General features: G+C 34.7%; 1 protein-coding gene across 1 annotated transcript; it reads left to right on the top strand.

The window, feature by feature from the left end:
* The first annotated feature begins 2,435 nt into the window (after positions 1 to 2,435).
* LOC107808013 (RNA polymerase sigma factor sigC-like) lies at positions 2,436 to 8,566 on the top strand. Its single transcript, XM_016632492.2, has 7 exons — positions 2,436 to 2,680; positions 4,700 to 4,857; positions 4,972 to 5,541; positions 5,630 to 5,860; positions 7,082 to 7,222; positions 7,326 to 7,526; positions 8,103 to 8,566. The coding sequence occupies exons 1-7, from the start codon at positions 2,542 to 2,544 to the stop codon at positions 8,379 to 8,381; spliced, it is 1,719 nt and encodes a 572-aa protein (XP_016487978.1). The 5' UTR covers positions 2,436 to 2,541; the 3' UTR covers positions 8,382 to 8,566.
* Positions 8,567 to 18,666: the final 10,100 nt, after the last annotated feature.

The following is an 18,666-nucleotide window of genomic DNA, read 5'->3' as shown; positions in this document are numbered from 1 at the left end:
GTTCAGTCGGTTATTATGAAAGTACGGTTCGGTTTATCGATTTTCGATTTTGTAATATTAATAACCAAATCAAACCAAAGTATTTACGGTTTGGTGCGGTTTTTTCAAAGTTCGGTTCGGTTATTTCCGGTTTATTTTTTCGATTTTAAACGGTTGTAAGAACAACAAGTATTTACGATTTGTAGGAACATCACTTAATGCGGTTCTGTGAACTAGCAGAAGTGGTAGTAGCTTCACTTACCATAGTAGTTAGAGCCGATGCTTTTAATTGCCTCATTTCTGTCCTGGGAATGGTCATTTCCCTCAGACACAATTTTTCTTTGTTCTTGAAGAACTGGAGATTGGCAATCCTCTCTTGAAGGCTTTAAGGGGAATTTCAAATTTAGATACACTGCAGAATAAGTTGTCCTTGTTGAAATGAGAAATTATGAGATTTGAACCACCAGGAAAACACAATGCTTTTCGAATATCAGCCTTAACGGGGAGCCTGCGAGCTCTGTCTTTTGTGTCAACTTGACTAATAACTGAAAACCCCTACACATATTGCTTATTAACATAAAGTGTAGGAGCAATAGAGAAAGCATACGTATAGCCAATATCTATGCACCTATTTGATGCAGACGGATTATCAAAAGGTAAATACCATAATGCATTTTGATATATTTTGTTTTCGACTTGATAAAGTTCATCAAAAATATGGAACTTACCTTAAATAGCATGCTTTGGAAATCTTTTATACATATTTAGTAATGTATTATATTCTAAAACCAGCCATGATTGATTATAGTTCAACCCCATACAAGCATTATTGAAGGTTTACCTCCTTAAGCCAAAATCCTTCAGACTCTTTATCTCCCCAGCAAAGTACGATTTCGAACGCCCACACCTTGCAATCTTTTCCTCAGCTCCAAATAGATTAAGTGACCAATCCCCTGCAAGTCAAGGTGTTAATATTGTTCCAAGTTCCTATACTATTGAACACTATCTATTAGGAAGTTTGTCAAAATTAATGCATGCAGATGTTTAAAAGCAGCGAAATGTTGGGATTTTTCAAACTTTTAAAATTTTTTTGAATAGTTATGAAGGAATTATTGAATGAATGATGTATACCATTCACAGAACCGCAGTATTTAAGGCGCAGAACTCGCAGAAACTCAGAAGAAGTCACAGCAGTCGGCGACGACAAGTCGCAGCAGTCGCAGTTGCAGAAGTCGGCGATGACGAGTCGCAGAAGTCGGCGATGACGAGTCACAGTAGTCGGCGACGACAAGTCACAGCAATTGCACAGGAAGAAGAAAAAACCGAAGAACCCTAAATATAATTCTTTATTTAGGTTTGGGAAATGGGAATTGGGAATTAACTAAGTGATAGTGTATTAGTGATTTAGTCCGTGTAACTAATGGGTTTGGGTAAACTAAATTGGGCTTCAAAGTTCAAATAGGTATTGGGCTTCAGCCTAAAATGGGTAATAATTAATACCCAAAATTTTGGTTTTTCGGTTAAACCGAAAACCTAAACATTAAAACCGTAAACCGCATCGAAAAACTGAAAATTAATAATTTAAGAACAGTGCACCGACCGAAAAATCGATTAAACCGAAACCGAAAAATTAAAATTCACGGTTCGGCCGGTTTTTTCGGTTCGGCCGATTTTTTCGGTTTGGCCAGTATTATGCCCACCCCTAACAGAAAGTTCTAGCATAATATACTGGAGATTGGAACACATGTGTATGAACTTCCAGCATATTATGCTGGAACTCCAATATATTATGTTGGAACTCGAGTATATTATGCTGGAACTCCAGTATATTATGCTAGAAGTTCACATGTAAAAACTTCAAACTCCAGTATATTATGCTGGAATATTTTTTCGGATTTTGAACAGTGTTTTCGTTTAGATTCATCTTTATATGAAAAGTAGTTAAATTTCAATCACTTTTAAAATTTTGGCTATTTTTCAATTACCACTTGTAAATCTGGCTATTTTTTAATTTCTCGCTCCAAAATTCTATGAAAGGGGGCGAGTCATTCCAAGAGAAAAGTAACTGCCAACTTCTGATTTTACCAAAAATCGCGTAATTTCAACATTGTAAATGGCCACGATATGTCATTTCTCTCGAGAATTGGGTAAAAGCTTAATTACATTAGATATTTACACCAAAGTATACTACTAACTTCATGATTAAGTAATTTTATTATGTGAAAATAGATCTATTTACAAGCACATAATATGCACCTATTGGTTGGACGTAATATGTGGTGCATATTAGATTTTCCCCTTTGTGTTATGCGGCTATAATTAAGATTGTGAAAAGAGAATGATTTATTAATAAGAGATAAATTCAACATTAAAAAAAAAAACTACAAAATATCTAATCTAGTTAAATTATAAAATTAATATTAAAAAAAGATTTTTTTAAAAAAGTTTTTGGGGAGAGAGAAAGATGGAAAATGTGGATATTTGGAACTAGTGAAGGAAGTGAGAGCTTACTAAAAAAAAAGCGATGGGAAACCAGTGGCTCAGGTCTGACAATACCTGTATATGCATATCAAATTCCAAGTCTTTCTCTTGCATTCACAAAACCTTTTGGCTATGGGTTTTAGGCTGTACCTCAAATGGGGTTTCTCTGTCCAACCCCCTTTCTCCTCCAACTCATCATCATGGCCTTCTTCACATTCTTGTGAGTAACACTCAATTAGTTGATTGCCCCTTTAGTACTCTTCTTTCTTTTATTTGAATTGCTTCCTCTATGCTTTGAGTACATCAATTTATGTGCTAAAGATTGTAAATAGCTTTTTTATTAAATCAATTTAGCTTACTTTGAGGCAAAAGGCCCCTAGGAAGAAGTGGAAATGTGTTGATTGATTAATCCATTGCTAGGATCAACCTGGTTGTTTAGTGATGTATCTTCATGCCCATGTCTTGTTTCATAATGTTAAGCATGATCAAGAACTGTGTATAATATTACTATGGGATTTAGTGTCTTTAGTTCAGTTGATCCAGTGCCTCTGTGTTTTGATCACACACATTAGCTTATTAACAAGAATGTCTGACTTGCATATTTATGCTCTTCTACCAAGTAGGATAAGACCTTAGATTGGAATAGTGGAAGATGTTTCCCCTGTGTACCATCTCCCTTCCACGTGGGAGGCGGATCCAAGTTACTTACTATTATGCCCACTAATCTCTGTGACAATTAGTGCTAACATACAACAACCACTAAGCCCGGATAAAGGAGGAGGGTTGCGAGGAGGCTAGCAGCCAGTGTAAAACTAGCCAATTGCATGATTAATCCTCACAATTAATGTAAACATAGTGTGTATATTAGTTGAACTTATTCAACTTTGTATATAGGTCAAGCTGAATGCAGTAGGTGGCCCGACCCACTGCCCATAAACTACATTTATCTGTGCTCCATCCACTTAATTCCAAAAGGGCATAAGAGGGTTCTCCTTTTGATCTAATGGAATTTTGAACATGTTTTCATTCTAACCAATAAGAGATGAATTACTTAAAAAGTAATAGTATAAAGGGTATTTTGTCATGTATATGTTCTTATGCAAGTATTGCTAATACGCGTATGATATTACTAATAAAAAGAAAAGGCAACCGGACACCAGATTATTAAGAATTTAGCGTCACTGATTATTTCGAACAGTTTTAGGTTACTGTACAGGCCTTAGTTCAGACTGTGTTACCATAACCGAATTATACCCCCAGTTCTGTTGTCGTGCTGTTGCTTTATGATTCTTATCTGCTTCTTCAACGTTATTTTGCGGGCAAGCTGTTACGTGCAACCAATAAAAGTTTCTTTCCTTTACTGAAATGTTCAACATGACTTAAATGAAGTTCCACTCTTGTTTCTATTTTTTTTCTGATTGAACGATGAATGCTAGTGGATGCTACTGGATCCTTTGTCATTGCAATAGTGTAGTATGTGACAAACAAACCATATTATATAAATGAATCCAATTATATGGGAAACTTGAGCGATTTGGTACTGTTCCTACCAGTTCTGATGCATGTATCTTAACTTCGAGAGAATACAGAAAAATCCTTACTTCACTAGAAATTTATTGAGAAATACTGTAGGTGCATCAGATAACCTTACGTTTTATTGTAATTGGATATAATCGAAAAAATCTTGTCTCTGGCAATATTGATCTGTGGATATAATCAATTAAACAATTTGCTTTTCTCGTCCTTTTAACATCTCATGTTCAGACCAAAAACAATTGTCCTTGTCAGCGCAAATAACTTTTATGTTCTGGGAATCAACTATCCTTTCATCCTGGTTCATCGTTAATTATCAGAGATTTGACAGATAGTATGATATGAAAACTTGTGATTCTTTTACCTGTTTAAAGTAATTTTGGATTTTGTTTCCGCCTTTAAACGAGGAGATGCAGATATAGTCTTGAAGAAATGTAGCAATTCAATGATGTAACTTTATGAGATGTTCCTTCAATCTGGTCTGACATGCCTTCGAACTAAATAGATCTGAACTTGTCATTTAAGTATATATACTTTATCTGCATCTTTGGTTGGAAAATCTTATCGTTTGTAATGGATCTAAGCCAAACCATTGGTGTAATGGCTCCTTAATCATAAACAGAGCTAGTTAGTCAAGTCACTTTTCATTGACGGAAGAACCCACACAGGGACCTTTTTATTGATTACAACTCATCTTCATATACAGTGAAAGGAAAGGAGGCTTTATACGATCCAGCTCGGTCTCTCAAACCTTTTATCAATGAGGACTGTGAACCTTCACATAGTGATCCTTTCAGAGTGCGGACTTGTTTATCTGACCCCCAACTGTGGACTAGTGATACATCAGTAACTACAGAAATAAAGGTTTGTTCTTCTCTTGTTAGAAAGTAAAGCCTGTCTTAGGGGAGTATCTTTTTTGCCTTTAGTCTGTTCTCCAAATTGCATGTCATTGCTTACTTTTGCTCTCTCTCTCATCAGACGCGAATCGGCAGAGGATCCCCTACCAATATATATGGAGATATTGGCAGTCCTAAGAATGGGATAACACTTGATGGGGAGAAACCAACATATTTAAACACAACCAGAGCTCTTCATTTTAGTTTACTGATGAAAAATCTTGATCTGCTGGAAAACATGTTTGCTGATTCAGAGGTGTCAAGATTAGAAAGAGATATTATGGTGCAGCTAGACAAGCTTGGAGCTTTAGAATTCTTTCATACTTGTCTCTCAAGGACAAATCATTGTTCTACTTTTCCTGAAGTGCTTGACGTGCCAAGGGAGCTTATTGAAGAAATTGAAAAAGATGGCCTTGTTGGAAATGGTATAGATAAGGTAGTCGTACGTTCTAAAAAAAAGCAAGAGCGGAAGTCAAGAAGAAACAGAGCATCCAGAAATGCTAATGACATTATTACAGTGCAGCCACATACCAAAAACATCCAGGAGGATTTGCAGCAGCCAAAGTTTTTTTCTGGAAAAAGAACACATACCTCTAGAAATAAAAGACAGAAAATTGCTAAGAATGAGGCAGAAATGTCAAGAGGTGTTAAGGTTGTTTCCAGTTTTTATTCAGAGATATTATATTACAGTTTTTAAAGATTCAGACCACATCTTAATTTAATTCTTTGTTATAAAACAGCTGGTAGCAGAATTGGAAAGAATCAGGTCAATCCTTGAAGAAGAAACTGGTCGAGTAGCTAGTTTCAGTAGCTGGGCAGAAGCTGCTGGAGTTGAACAGAAGGAGTTGCAGCAGCGCTTGCATTTTGGTTGGTATTGCAGGGATGAGCTTCTGAAAAGTACACGATCCTTAGTCTTGTATTTGGCAAGAAACTACAGGGGGCTTGGAGTGGCATTTGAAGACTTAATTCAGGTTAGTGAACCGTGTCTTATTGAAATACCTTCATTAACTCTTCATTTCCATTTTAGGCAATGACAGGTGGTAGCACAATTACACCGTACTTCTTGAAATCCCAATTTTTTATCTTGTTAAGAACCAGAACTTTGGGAGTTGATGTGCAAGCTTACTGTCTGAATCGCCTTTAAGAGCTCCACCATATGTTGGAAATCACTTTGCTCTCCTAATGCAACCCTATTGCATCAAGTTGCTTGCACATAGTAAAGAATAAAATCAAGATATTGACAATTAAATCAGGATAATAGAAACTTTCTCTTAGGCTCGATCCTTATCACAACCAGGAAAATAACCACCCCAAAAAGAACAAAGAAGGGCACCCAAGGGTGTGGCCTAGTGGTCAATGAAGTAGGTTGAGAACCATGAGGTCTTAGGTTCAAATTCTAGTGGAGGCAAAACAACTAGAGGATTTCTTCCCATCTGTCCAAGCCCTGGTGGACATAGTTACTTGGTACCTGTGTTGGTGGGAGGTAGCTGGCACCCCGCGGAATTAATCGAGGTGCGCGCAAGCTGACGCGGACACCATGTTCACGATTATCAAAAAAAAAAAAGGATGCTCATACTCTGTCATCATACCTTTATATGTGATTCAGCACAGAAAACCAGCCCAAATTACTCAATAAGGAAAAACTGCATTTTTAGAGGTAGAGGTCATGCTGATAAAAATGTATGAGATAATGTTCAAGGAAGCTAACATGATAGAGAAAGAGAGTCAGACGTGAACGGCCTCCATGAATGGCCAGAAACTAGACTATGTAATAATAGTCCGTTTCTCTTGTATCAGATATGAAGAATCTCCATGAATGCTCTAAAACTATGCCGTCATAGTCTGCTTCTATTTAAACAACTTCCATACCGATGTTGTCCCTCGCTTTACAATTACTAGATTGGTACTAAGACTATTTCCTTTTAAATTGTCTGATGATAGTTCTTCAGAAGAATTTTTCAAGGTTTCCCTGCATACATTTACAAAGATACAATGTTAATGATATACCACTGCTAACATATATCAAGTGAAGAAAGTTACATACCTACTGTTAACTTAAAATATATGATTATCTAGTAACTAGTTAGACCGGATTAAAGAGGAAACCTACTGAATGCTAGATGTTATCTTTTCATTCTGGAGATCATATTAGCTGAAATATTTACTTTATACTTTCAATTGTGTTGCTACAGGCTGGGAACATGGGTGTGCTACAAGGTGCTGTAAGATTTGACGACACTAGGGGATACAAATTCTCAACTTACGTTCAGTATTGGATAAGAAAATCATTGTCAAAATTGGTGGCCCAGCATGCTAGAGGAATCCGAATTCCCGTATGTGATTTCCTCTCTGGGATATTTTACTCATCTTCTTTCAGTTCCATATAGGTTTTAACAAAGCTTTTTCTCGCTTTTTTTTTTCACTGGATTAATGCAGTTCACTATATGCAAAGCAATAAATCAAATACATAAAGCTCGTAAAGCTCTCAGTAGGAGCCACGGAAAATTTCCAGGTGATGATGAAATTGCCAAGTACACGGGTCTATCCACGGCTAGGATTGCAATGGCTAGTAAATGCCTGAGAGTTGTGGGTTCAATTGATCAGAAAGTTGGAGATTGCATCAGTGCAAAAGTTATGGTAAAAATCTCTGATCCTCTTTTTTTGTCCTATTTTCTTTATTTATCCTTTTAAACCGGTGTGTTTATACCCATTGATTTGGAAACCTTGAAATACCTAGATTTGATTCTCGGCTAGTTCTGGGATAGAGGATACTAGTTTTGTTGTTGTAAGCTATGACTTGATCTCAAACTGTGTCAATTGGAACTATAATGAAGGAAATGCCTTACTAGCTTGAGTTATGATTTCTTGAGAAATCCATATGACTAGTGATATGACAGCTTGAGAAACGTGAATAAACTTATTTCTTCTCGCATCATATCCTCTTTTTTTAAGGTAATTCTTCTTGCATCATATCCTTTTCTTAAGGTAATTCTTCTCGCATCATATCTTCATTTGGAAAACGTAGAAATGTACCTTAAGCACTCTATGATAATTTATTATCTTTAACAACTAGCCTTTACCTCTACCATTTTACTTCTCGGACATCACTCTCTACTAGAAAAGTATCTTAACTTGCCTGCTACCATTTTAACTTTTTGGACATTACTGTTTTCTTGAAATGTATCTGAATGCGATTGACCCGTTGCTTGACAGGAACTCACACCAGATAAATCAATTATAAGCCCGGAGGAAACTGTCATTAGGGAAGACATAATAGACAACATGTATGCTCTTTTGGAAAGCTTGGATCCAAAAGAGCAGCAAGTAGTATATTTTAGGTTTGGTCTTGAAAATCATCAGCGCAAATCCCTCGAGGAGATTGGTAGGCTTTATGGAGTAAGTAAAGAGTGGATTAGGAGAATAGAACGAAGAGCTCTCTCAAAATTAAGAAGCGCTGATTGTTTCCAAGATTTAACTCATTACTCTGTATAGTTCTGGACATTGCATAGCCATAAGCATTTGTATTTACCAATTTGTAAACTTGATCAATCTCCGAGTAAATTTTTCTTATATACTTCTTATCTATAGAGTAGTCATATACCATAAGAACCTTGTATTGTTTACATCTGGTAAAGTTTAAAGACATGTGATGAATAAATTTACTTCATTGATTGTCAGCATCAGCTATCAGATGACTAATTTCTATCTCTGTATGTATTTGTACCATAAATGACAAGCTGGCCAACAACCTGGCTTTTAGATGGTAACTTTGTGGACAAACAAGACAGAACTTTGAATCAGAGACCATTTACATCCCACTACCAGCATCCTATGCATTCAACTCAGTGATGGTTTCTACATTTAAGATCCCAAATGGTTTTGTACTGATATCAGAGTAATGGCAACTTGTGATATCAGAGTAATGGCACTGATTTTGATGTCAAAAGCATATACTCTTAGGATTTTACCCACGTTGCAATATGAGTATCGCTCTTTCTATAGAATGTTTCCATATTTGAAGATGTTGTAGTTGGATGATTCCCTTCAACTGCAGATGTGTTGGTTACAGGTTCGGCCGAAACCAGTAATATTGGTTTAAGTCTTTTATTTGTATTAAGAAATTTATTGAATATGTACAAATTATTAATTTAAAACCCAGTAATTTAAAAGAACTAGAATCCCAAAGTCATAACCTTTAAACCTTGCCTACGCCTCTGCGTTCAAGTTCTAACACTTAAAAATCCTCTTCAAGTTTCTTAATAGTAACATGTTTTTGGCATGTCTTGAACTTAAATTGTATAATTAATGTGTCTCTCATCTACAGTTTAAACTTTTCAGTATACTTATGTGCATAATTCAACATGATATTCGGACAAGTAAAGAATCTATGTTCTCACTGTCATCAATTTGCAAAAAATAATCATACTTATACATGAAATTGCTTGTGCTCTTTAATTAAACTTTTAGATGAGTTGATACGTGTAATTCAAACAACTTCACACTCTTTTGGGGTTTGTCACCTATACGTCTAATAATAATGCAGATTAGTATTTACTCGGACAAAATAAACAAGCAAACGAAGTTTTTTTATTCTGCTAATTGGTGTTTATCGTTAAAACTATATCCTTTTTCTTTCAAAAGTCATTCATTTGATAGAATGATTGCTTCTAGATTTGGGAATTGTTTCAAAACTATATTCACGATGTTCCTCTGTCAAACTTTTATGCTCTTGGGAATTGTTTGTTTCCATGGTTTTCTTTAATTAAAAAAATCATTATTTGACGAGCAACATATATACCCTCAATTTATATTAGTAGTTATTTTTTCAAGTTTTGTTTACTTCTTAAAATGACAATTTAATAGCTTTAATTATAAAAATATATTTGTCTGAAATAATATTTATCTCTCTTGAATGTGTCAATTAATACTTCACTAATCGGAGTGAATTTGAAAAACAATAATAAATGCACTTGTTTTTTTTAAAATACTAAATATTTTGAAATAAATTCAATAACAACTAACATTTGGGATCCGTAGGGAGTAGTATTCGCAGAGGGATAATTCTTGACGCTATTCACAGCTTCTACTAAAACTTTTTAAATCGGCGGATGATCGCTAACCCAACTTTGATCAAAATGGTAAAGTTAATATTCTCAAACTACAAAAGAAAAATATCATTTTAAAAAAAAAAAAAAAAACTATTTTCTTATGTTTTAAAAGACCAAAGAAAAGAAGTATGATTAGAAATATTTTATTTGCGTAACATATGCATTTGATAGTAGGAAAATTCACAATATAAGTTTTTTGAAAAATGGAAGTTTGCTCCCCTCTCGTTCTCTAAACATGTCTCCTCCCTAAGTATTATTCATATCTCTTAATCAATTAAAAAAAAAATTCCAGATTGCCACTTCTTTCATTTTCTTTCTTTTTTAAAGATGGATGAGCTATACACAATTTATTTTATTTTTTCTTGAGCCATTTCCCTAAAGTGAGGTCCCCTATAAATTTTTATTTCTCTTTCGAAAATTTCATAGATAGTGCTATATAAGATAAGGATAATCCCATTATGACAAAAAAGAAATTATGAAACTATTAAGTCGTAGTCACAATTAATTTCTATGTACGATTTAGTACATTGGTTTTTGTAAGGTTGCCAGAAAGGTCCATTTAATGATCACTTTACAGGATATCCTGAAAGGAAAGGCAATTAAGTTGAGCTGTAACTTGTCTTAGCTAAAGTTGATCACTTTCAAAAGGGCTGAAGTTTGATCCACTAAAAATGAGAGGCTCTAAATGAAATTTTTAGAAAATAAGACAACAGATATGGGTTTAAAATGCCAACTCTTCATCTTTCCAGAGAGACAGATAGGGGTGAAATTGTAAAATTGAGCCTGTCGATTCGAATGCGTTTAGTGGAATAGTCAGTATTTGCATTAGAGTCCGACTAATCTGACTTCATATCGTATGATGCAAATTAAAAAACAAAGCGCTTTCTATCCGAATCTTTTCATACCTAAGGTTTGAATTAGCTACCTCTGATTAAGTGTAGAGGAAATGGTGGTCCTGTCAGCTGAGACGAATTTAGATCGTTTTACGTTGCACGTGAACTCATAGTCTTTTCGCTAAATAAGGTATTTTATGCATATATTTCGTAAAATTGATCTAATATTATCTATTGAATGGTGTCTCTGGTTGAATGCTGAGTTATATACCTAAATAAACACGGATTACTTCCCACTTACTACTTTTTTTCCCCTCATTTTTCGATGATACACTCATATTATAGAAGTCCTAGATCCGCTTTTGCGTGTCAATTCAAATTAACCCAGGACCTAGTTCATCTTGTTGGTTAAAGTATAAACTTCAAATTCAATTATTTATCAATTCTAACCTTACATGAGAATTATTTGTGATTTTGACACCAGAAGCCAAAAATCATCAACTCATCGATGTAGAAAAATTTAAAATAAGAATCAAGATTAACGTTGCATGACAATGGATATACTTTGAGGGGGGAAGAAAGTGAAAGATATTTGGACATATATAATTAAATAAGTACTTTTCTTTATAAAAAAAAAATAGACTGACAGTTGACGAAAAGTACAATATTCATAATCCAAATTCCCAAATACAAGTTGTGAAGTTTCACATAATTTCTTTCACATTTTTCAGCAAACAAAGAATTTCATCTCTTTATAAAATAAGACGAATAAAATAGAAAATCATAAAATCTCAAACATTACAACTCTTAAATCACACCCGTTAATCGCGGATTGTTTAAAACCAAATTACAACGCCATCTCATATCAAAATTAAAGTTATGCAAAAACTATTGGAAGAGATTCATAGCTCAAATTTCCTTGTTTTAGGTGTAACAATCAAAGGCAACTCGGTGTACAAGGCATCTCGTGTTCACGCAAGGTTCGGGTAAGGCCGCACCCTAAAAGGGTGTGATGTGAGCAGTCTACCTTATGTAAGTATCAGTATCTGATTCCTCTGCTCGAACATGTAACCTATAGATTATAGGTCACACGAAAATAACTTGATCATTGCTCCAAAAATCTTCTTCAAAATGTAACAACTCCAAATCGAAATATATAACCATAAGAAAAAACAACTAAAGTAGGTGCACATAGATTGAAGGCTTAAGCTGAAAATATTTTAGCTTTATACAACATCAGTTTTGAATTATTCACACAAACAAACAATATTTTGTCATTTTCTATCAATCATGTTATCTTTAAATCACTATATATAACTATTACCAATGGAATCCCTTTTCTTCTTCCAACTTCATATCAATGCTACATTGTCCTTTTGCTAGAACCACCAAAATGACAACTTGGATTTAACATAAAGAAATTTAGAATAAAAACGTTGTCCATTTTCAACACATTCTTTTCACTGCATACTTATAACAATAACATACGCAGTATTATTTCACACCGTAGAGTTTGGGTAGGATAATATGTATTTAGACCTATCCCTATCTTGTGAGGATAGAAAGGATGTTTTACCGCATACTTATTAATTGAAAAGAAATATACATCATAGACGACATATCTTTTTGGCTAAAATCTTTTCTACTTGAGATATCATTTTGAAGAATGAGGACATGTGTAAAAGAGTGTCACCTTCACAAGTTGAAAAATTAAATTAAATCAAAGTGAAAGAGGAAGTATATGTCTTTGTGACAATTGTCAAAATTAGAAATGCAAAGACACAATCTTGATACTATTGGGACAAGTATATAGTACACGAAAGAGTCGTGGAGTTTTATCACTGATTAGGAGATTGAAACTATTTGTTGCACAATTATTTATTTTTAAGTTGCAGTATTCGACAAACAATATAAATATTTGATGAGTTTGGCTAAGAGGCTATAGGAGCTAGTTGGTGACAAAATAGAAAGGAATTCAGAATTTAGAGTGGGTGGATTTACAATCAAGATTGATCAGAAAAAGCAAAAACTTAACTAATCGACAACAACTAAGGATGTGTTTGGTACGAAGGAAAATATTTTTCTGAAAAATTAGTAGTTTTATCATTTATTTTTTCTTGTTTGATTGATGAGTGAAAAAAATTTTCCGAAAAATATTTTATAGTGTTTGGTTAGAGACTATACAATATTTTTTAAAAAATAATTTTCTACGCTGCCCTCCTCAACATTCCTTCCCTGAAATCCCCATATTTCCTACACTCCTTCCCTCCCCACCCCACCCCCACCCCGCCCCGGCCCCCGGACTCTATATTCTTCAAGAATTTAATTATTCTTTTTAAAATTCACACAAATCCAAAGGAACTAAATGTGTTACTTTACTTTTTTCACACAAGAACAACGTTAAAATTTGAGCTCGATAACTAAAAAAAAATACTTTATTTTGTTGAAAAAGAAAGTATCTTTTCTGCAACATGAAAAGGAATTACTCATTTTGTTGAATGAAAGAAAATGCTTGTTCTACATCATGAGAAGAAAATACTCAGTTTGTTGAAATGAAAAAATATTTTTTTCTACATCATGAAAAGAAAGTACTCGTTTTGTTAAAATGAAAGGAAATATTTTTTCTACAGCAGGAAAAGAAGATACTTAGTTTGTTGAAATGAAAGAAAATACTTTTTTCTGCATCATAAAAAGAAAGTACTCTTTTTTGTTGAAATGAAAGGACATACTTTTTCTACATCATGAAAAGAAAGTACTCGCTTTATTGGAAAAAAAATACTTTTCTATTTCAGGAAAAGAAAGTACTTAATTTGTTGAAATGAAATAAACTACTTTTTCTACATCATGAAAATAAAGAACTCGTTTTGTTAAAATGAAATAAATTATTTTTTCTGCATCATGAAAAGAAAGTACTCATTTTTTGACCAAAAAAATACTTTTTCTATTCCAGAAAAAGAAAATACTTAGTTTGTTGAAATGAAAGAAAATATTTTTTTCTACATCATGAAAAAAAAAGTACTTATTTTCCTTCATATCAAACATACCCTAAATTAATAATTTGTACTATAATTAATTTGATTTCAATAATTAAAAAATTGATTAAATCCATTCGATTTGATTTTAACTAAAAATCAATCCAAACTAAACCGTGAAACCGTACATATATATGTATAGTCAATGAGAGGAGTCCCCTCTACATTTTTCCGTATGACTCCTTTGAGATGAAGATCGGCATAAGTTTGGATTGGCTTATTTTAAGTGATTTTAAGTTAAAATAGCTTTTTAGCCATTTTTGCGGTGCTTGAATAAAGTAAAAAAGTGCTTTTAAGCATTTATTTTTAATCTAAAATGACAACAACAACAAAAAGGCTAAAGTTCATAACTTATGACTTATGCTTAAAAGTCACGTAAAATAAACTCATCCAAACAGGCTCTAAGTATTTCCCTTATCTTTCCATTTCTTCAGCAACTCTTTTTTTTCTTTTTTGCAGTTCAAGACATCACATTCAAATTCTATGAGCTTTATTTTTTTTCCTGGAAGATATTTTGTTCTTTTCATGACCTATCAAAAAAAAAAAAAAAAATTGGGCAATGTCCAACACAAATGCTTGTTTTCTTGGCTGATTGTTACAAGGGACATTCACAATCTAACACTTAACCCTAATTCAAAGCTTAACCATAGGAAGATACCAAATATTATATAGTGAACACTAGGTGATTTTTTTTCTTTTACTTAAACTTTGGTTGATAGAATTATCTGATATTTGTATTGGTAGAAAGTAACAAATATATGATGAAATTAGTCGAGACACGCACAAACTGCTTGAACACCATCATCATCAAAAGAAAAAAATCACAATTAGGAAGAAAAAAAACACAACTGAAAGTCCCAAAGAACAAGGTGATTGAGCAATAGTTCGCTATGACCTCTTTTTGTCCACTCGAAACCATTTAATACTCCAACGTATACTATCCAACATTACAATTCGGCATTTATTAACAATAATATGTTAAGTTATTTACACTGTCAAGTCACGATTGAAGTGTTCTATGGTTAATATTTCACATATAAATTTTTATGGTTATATATTTGCTTGATGTGATAAACATAATAAATTAAGAAAAAAAAGTGTATATTTAATTAGAGAAGAGACATGCGATGATAATTACTATCTCTTAGCAGAGAGTATTTTGATGTCGAGGAATTATGTGTTGAAGACGGCACAACGAATCAAGGTATTTCTCCAATTAAACACCCAAAGAGTAGATATGATTTTGTTTTTCTATAAGAGATAATTATCTTAGGTAAGTGTGAGCTTAAGAGAAAGGAAAAAACTTTATTATTTGATTCTTCACATAATGCCACAAGTAGGTTTGTTGGCTGAAGAGGATTGAGTTCCAGAGGCTGTTTGGGAAGCCATAGGGACGGGAAAAAAGTATTCGCAAGAATCACACTACTCTGATACTAAATTAGAGGAAAAATTTGTGATTATAATAACTCTCTCTTAACAAAGACTATTTGGTATTCACATACATATAACATTTACATAAAATTATATCTAACCAAGGATATCTCCTAAATACAAGCTAACTAATATTCAAAGGAAAATTCAAAGCATATTGAGATAAGATTACAAATGTTTGTCCTTGATATATTTTAACAAATACAAAAAGACGAAGAGTAAAAATAACAAAAAAATAAACACTATATCAAAGTAAAATTATGATATGTTTCGATCATAAGGTAATTATTAGAGCATGTCCCTTGAAGGTTGTTTTATTAGCAAACGACTATAACTAGAATTGTAATCTATAGACTTACTATCAAATTTTCTATTCCCAATTAACTATGTGAAAATAATCTTTTATCCCATAAATCTTAGATGATCAGAAAAAACAATAAATTGCAACAAGTTATCTAACATAACTATTTTACAAATTAGATACTCCTTCCATTTCAAGCTATATGTCGTGATTTCTAAAAATAGTTTTTTCAAATTATTTTTCATTTTAAAAGTTCAAATTAAAATAAATTATATTTTTTCTATTTTACTCTTAATAGCAATTGTCCCTGGAGATGGAGATAACACATAAATAAAGTAAATATTTAATGAAGAGAGATTATATCTTAAGACATAAATACGGTTAAAATAGTCTATAACTCTTTATCATTATTTTCTTAAGGGACATGTAAAAGAGAAGCAAATAAATAATTTAAGACAACGGAAATAGTATTTATAAAATCTAATTAAAGTATGAGCGCACAATCAGACTTGAAAAAATATTAATTAAGCAAGGCCCTCGTAGGACTGTCTTTGAAAATTGAATCTTTATGAAATTGTGCTCGATTTTCAGTGACAATTCACCCCTCCCTTATGTTTAGTTGTTAGTTAGTATGACATTTGCAGTGTTATATCTGTATACGGTTAAAATCGATCCTCGGTCATGAAGATCGATCGAGGATAACATTTCAATCAAGGGTGTATCTTTATAGAGACCCCGAACAAATTCCGAGATGGGGGCGTTGAGCTCGGACGTTCGAATCGACCGAGGTAACATCGACCGATACAGGTCCCGAACATCGATGCCCAAAAGTGATCACCTAGTTCGAAACCAAGGCCGAGGTTCCGATCCGATACCGAGCTCGAGTCGGTATCGAGTTCACAGACAAAATGCTGCTACAACCGCACCAAATGAGAGAATCTCTGCGGGAATTAAGGAGGAGACACACCATTATGGGTCCTCCACTAGTAATATTTATTCCATCATGTTGCTATAGATAAAGTAGTGATCCTTGGCTATAAAAGAAAAGATAGTTTGTAATAGAAGGCACTTTTTTGGCTGGGGATTAAGAATTAATTGTATTTATCCTTCTTAAGCTCACTAAATATCTTTGTTCATCATCTTCTATTTTTGCACCATAAATACGTGTATTGTTATTTTCAGATCAAAGGAATCTACTTGCCCTTAGAACCATACATAAATTCAACGTTATCCGATTCTTTGGGTAAACAGTTTGGCGCCCACCGTGGGGCTAAGGATAATAAGTGATTATTTTGATACAAATATACAGTACACTCCAGCTTACAACTTCATACCAGCAATGGCTCCGCCAATCGACCTCGAAGCCGACCTTCAGGATGAAACCAACAACTCGGTGCTCGTGGCCGAAAGGCTACCCAACAACAGCAACGAGGCTCGAATCGAGGAACCCGAAATTCGAGCCGAAGTACCAGTAGATATCAATTCACGAATAGCTCTAGAAGCGAATCAACGTTCCGAGCAGGAAAGAAGCGTTCAGGGTGGCGCTCGACCCATAGCCCGAGACACCTACAGCGCGGGGGATATCGGTGTCAGCATGCGTATGATTTTCGAAATGCTACAAGCCCAACAAGTAGTGATAGCTCAGTTGTAGAGCCAAACTCATATGCAAAGTGATCCTAACTCCAATCCACTTCTTCGAGAAGTAACCCCCAGAATGGAGCCCGACACAGTGAAATCGAACGAGCGAAAATCAGGAACCGCTCCGGAAATTACTAAACTACTCGAGGAACTCACAAAACGAGTCAAAGCCAACGACAAAAAATTCGAAACATATGATGCTAGGATCGATCAGATCCCGGGGGCTTCGCCCATGATGAAAGGGATGGATTCGAAGAAATTCATACAAAAGCCTTTTTCATCGAGCGCGGCCCCAAAACCGATCCCAAAAAAGTTTTGTATGCCCGTAATTCCCAAATATAACGGTACGACCGATCCTAACGAACATCTCACCTCCTATACATGTGCCATCAAAGGCAACGATTTGGAAGACGATGAGATCGAGTCCGTATTATTGAAAAAGTTCGGAGAGACCCTCGCAAAAGGAGCAATGATCTGGTATCACAACTTGCCACCGAATTCTATCGATTCTTTTACCATGTAAGCAGATTCGTTCATAAAAGCACATGCTGGTGCCATAAAGGTCGCAACGAGAAAATCGGATCTATTCAAAGTAAAACAAAGGGGTGACGAAATACTGAGGGAATTCGTATCCCTGTTTCAAATGGAACGCATGGATTTGCCACCAGTCACGGACGACTGGGCCGTACAAGCTTTCACCCAAGGGTTGAACGGACTGAGTTCGACAGCATCGCGTCGACTGAAACAAAGCTTGATCGAATACCCTGCAATAATTTGGGTGGATATACACAATCGGTATCAATCGAAAATCAGGGTTGAAGATGATCAATTGGGATTTTCGTATGAACCCACGCGTTAGAACCGTGCAACCACTAAAATTCTAAAGGAAACCAACAGAGAACAAAGGTCAAACAGAGACCGACACCAGCCGTACGTCACAGATCAGGTGAACCACGGTTCGGCACATGAGACAGTTAGGAATAACCGCAGGTATGATCGGGGGAAAATTCTCGGGGACTTATGAGCAAGAGAGGCTTTGATAAATATGTCGATCCTATAGAAGTTCCTCGATTATCGGAATATAACTTCAACATCGATACATCCGCCATCGTATCGGCTATCGGACGCATCAAAGATACCAGATGGCCTCGACCCATGCAGACCGATCCGGCCCAAAGGAATCCCAATCATATATGTGAGTATCATGGCACCCATGGTCACAAAACGGAAGAATGCAGACAATTAAGAGAGGAAGTAGCCCGCCTGTTTAACAAAGGGCACCTTAGGGAATTTTTGAGTGATAGGGCGAAGAACGATTTTAAAAACAAGGACTTCGGCAAGCAAAACGAAGAAGAAGAACCATAGCACATCATTCACATGATCATCGGCGGCGGCGATACCCCTCAGGGACCTTTGCCCAAACGCGCTAAAATG

The sequence above is a fragment of the Nicotiana tabacum genome, chromosome 23 (assembly GCF_000715075.1).
Source record: "Nicotiana tabacum cultivar K326 chromosome 23, ASM71507v2, whole genome shotgun sequence".
In the NCBI taxonomy this organism is placed as follows: Eukaryota; Viridiplantae; Streptophyta; class Magnoliopsida; order Solanales; family Solanaceae; genus Nicotiana; species Nicotiana tabacum.
The sequence above is the reverse complement of the archived record's forward strand: the minus strand, read 5'-3'. Positions and strand labels throughout refer to the sequence as shown.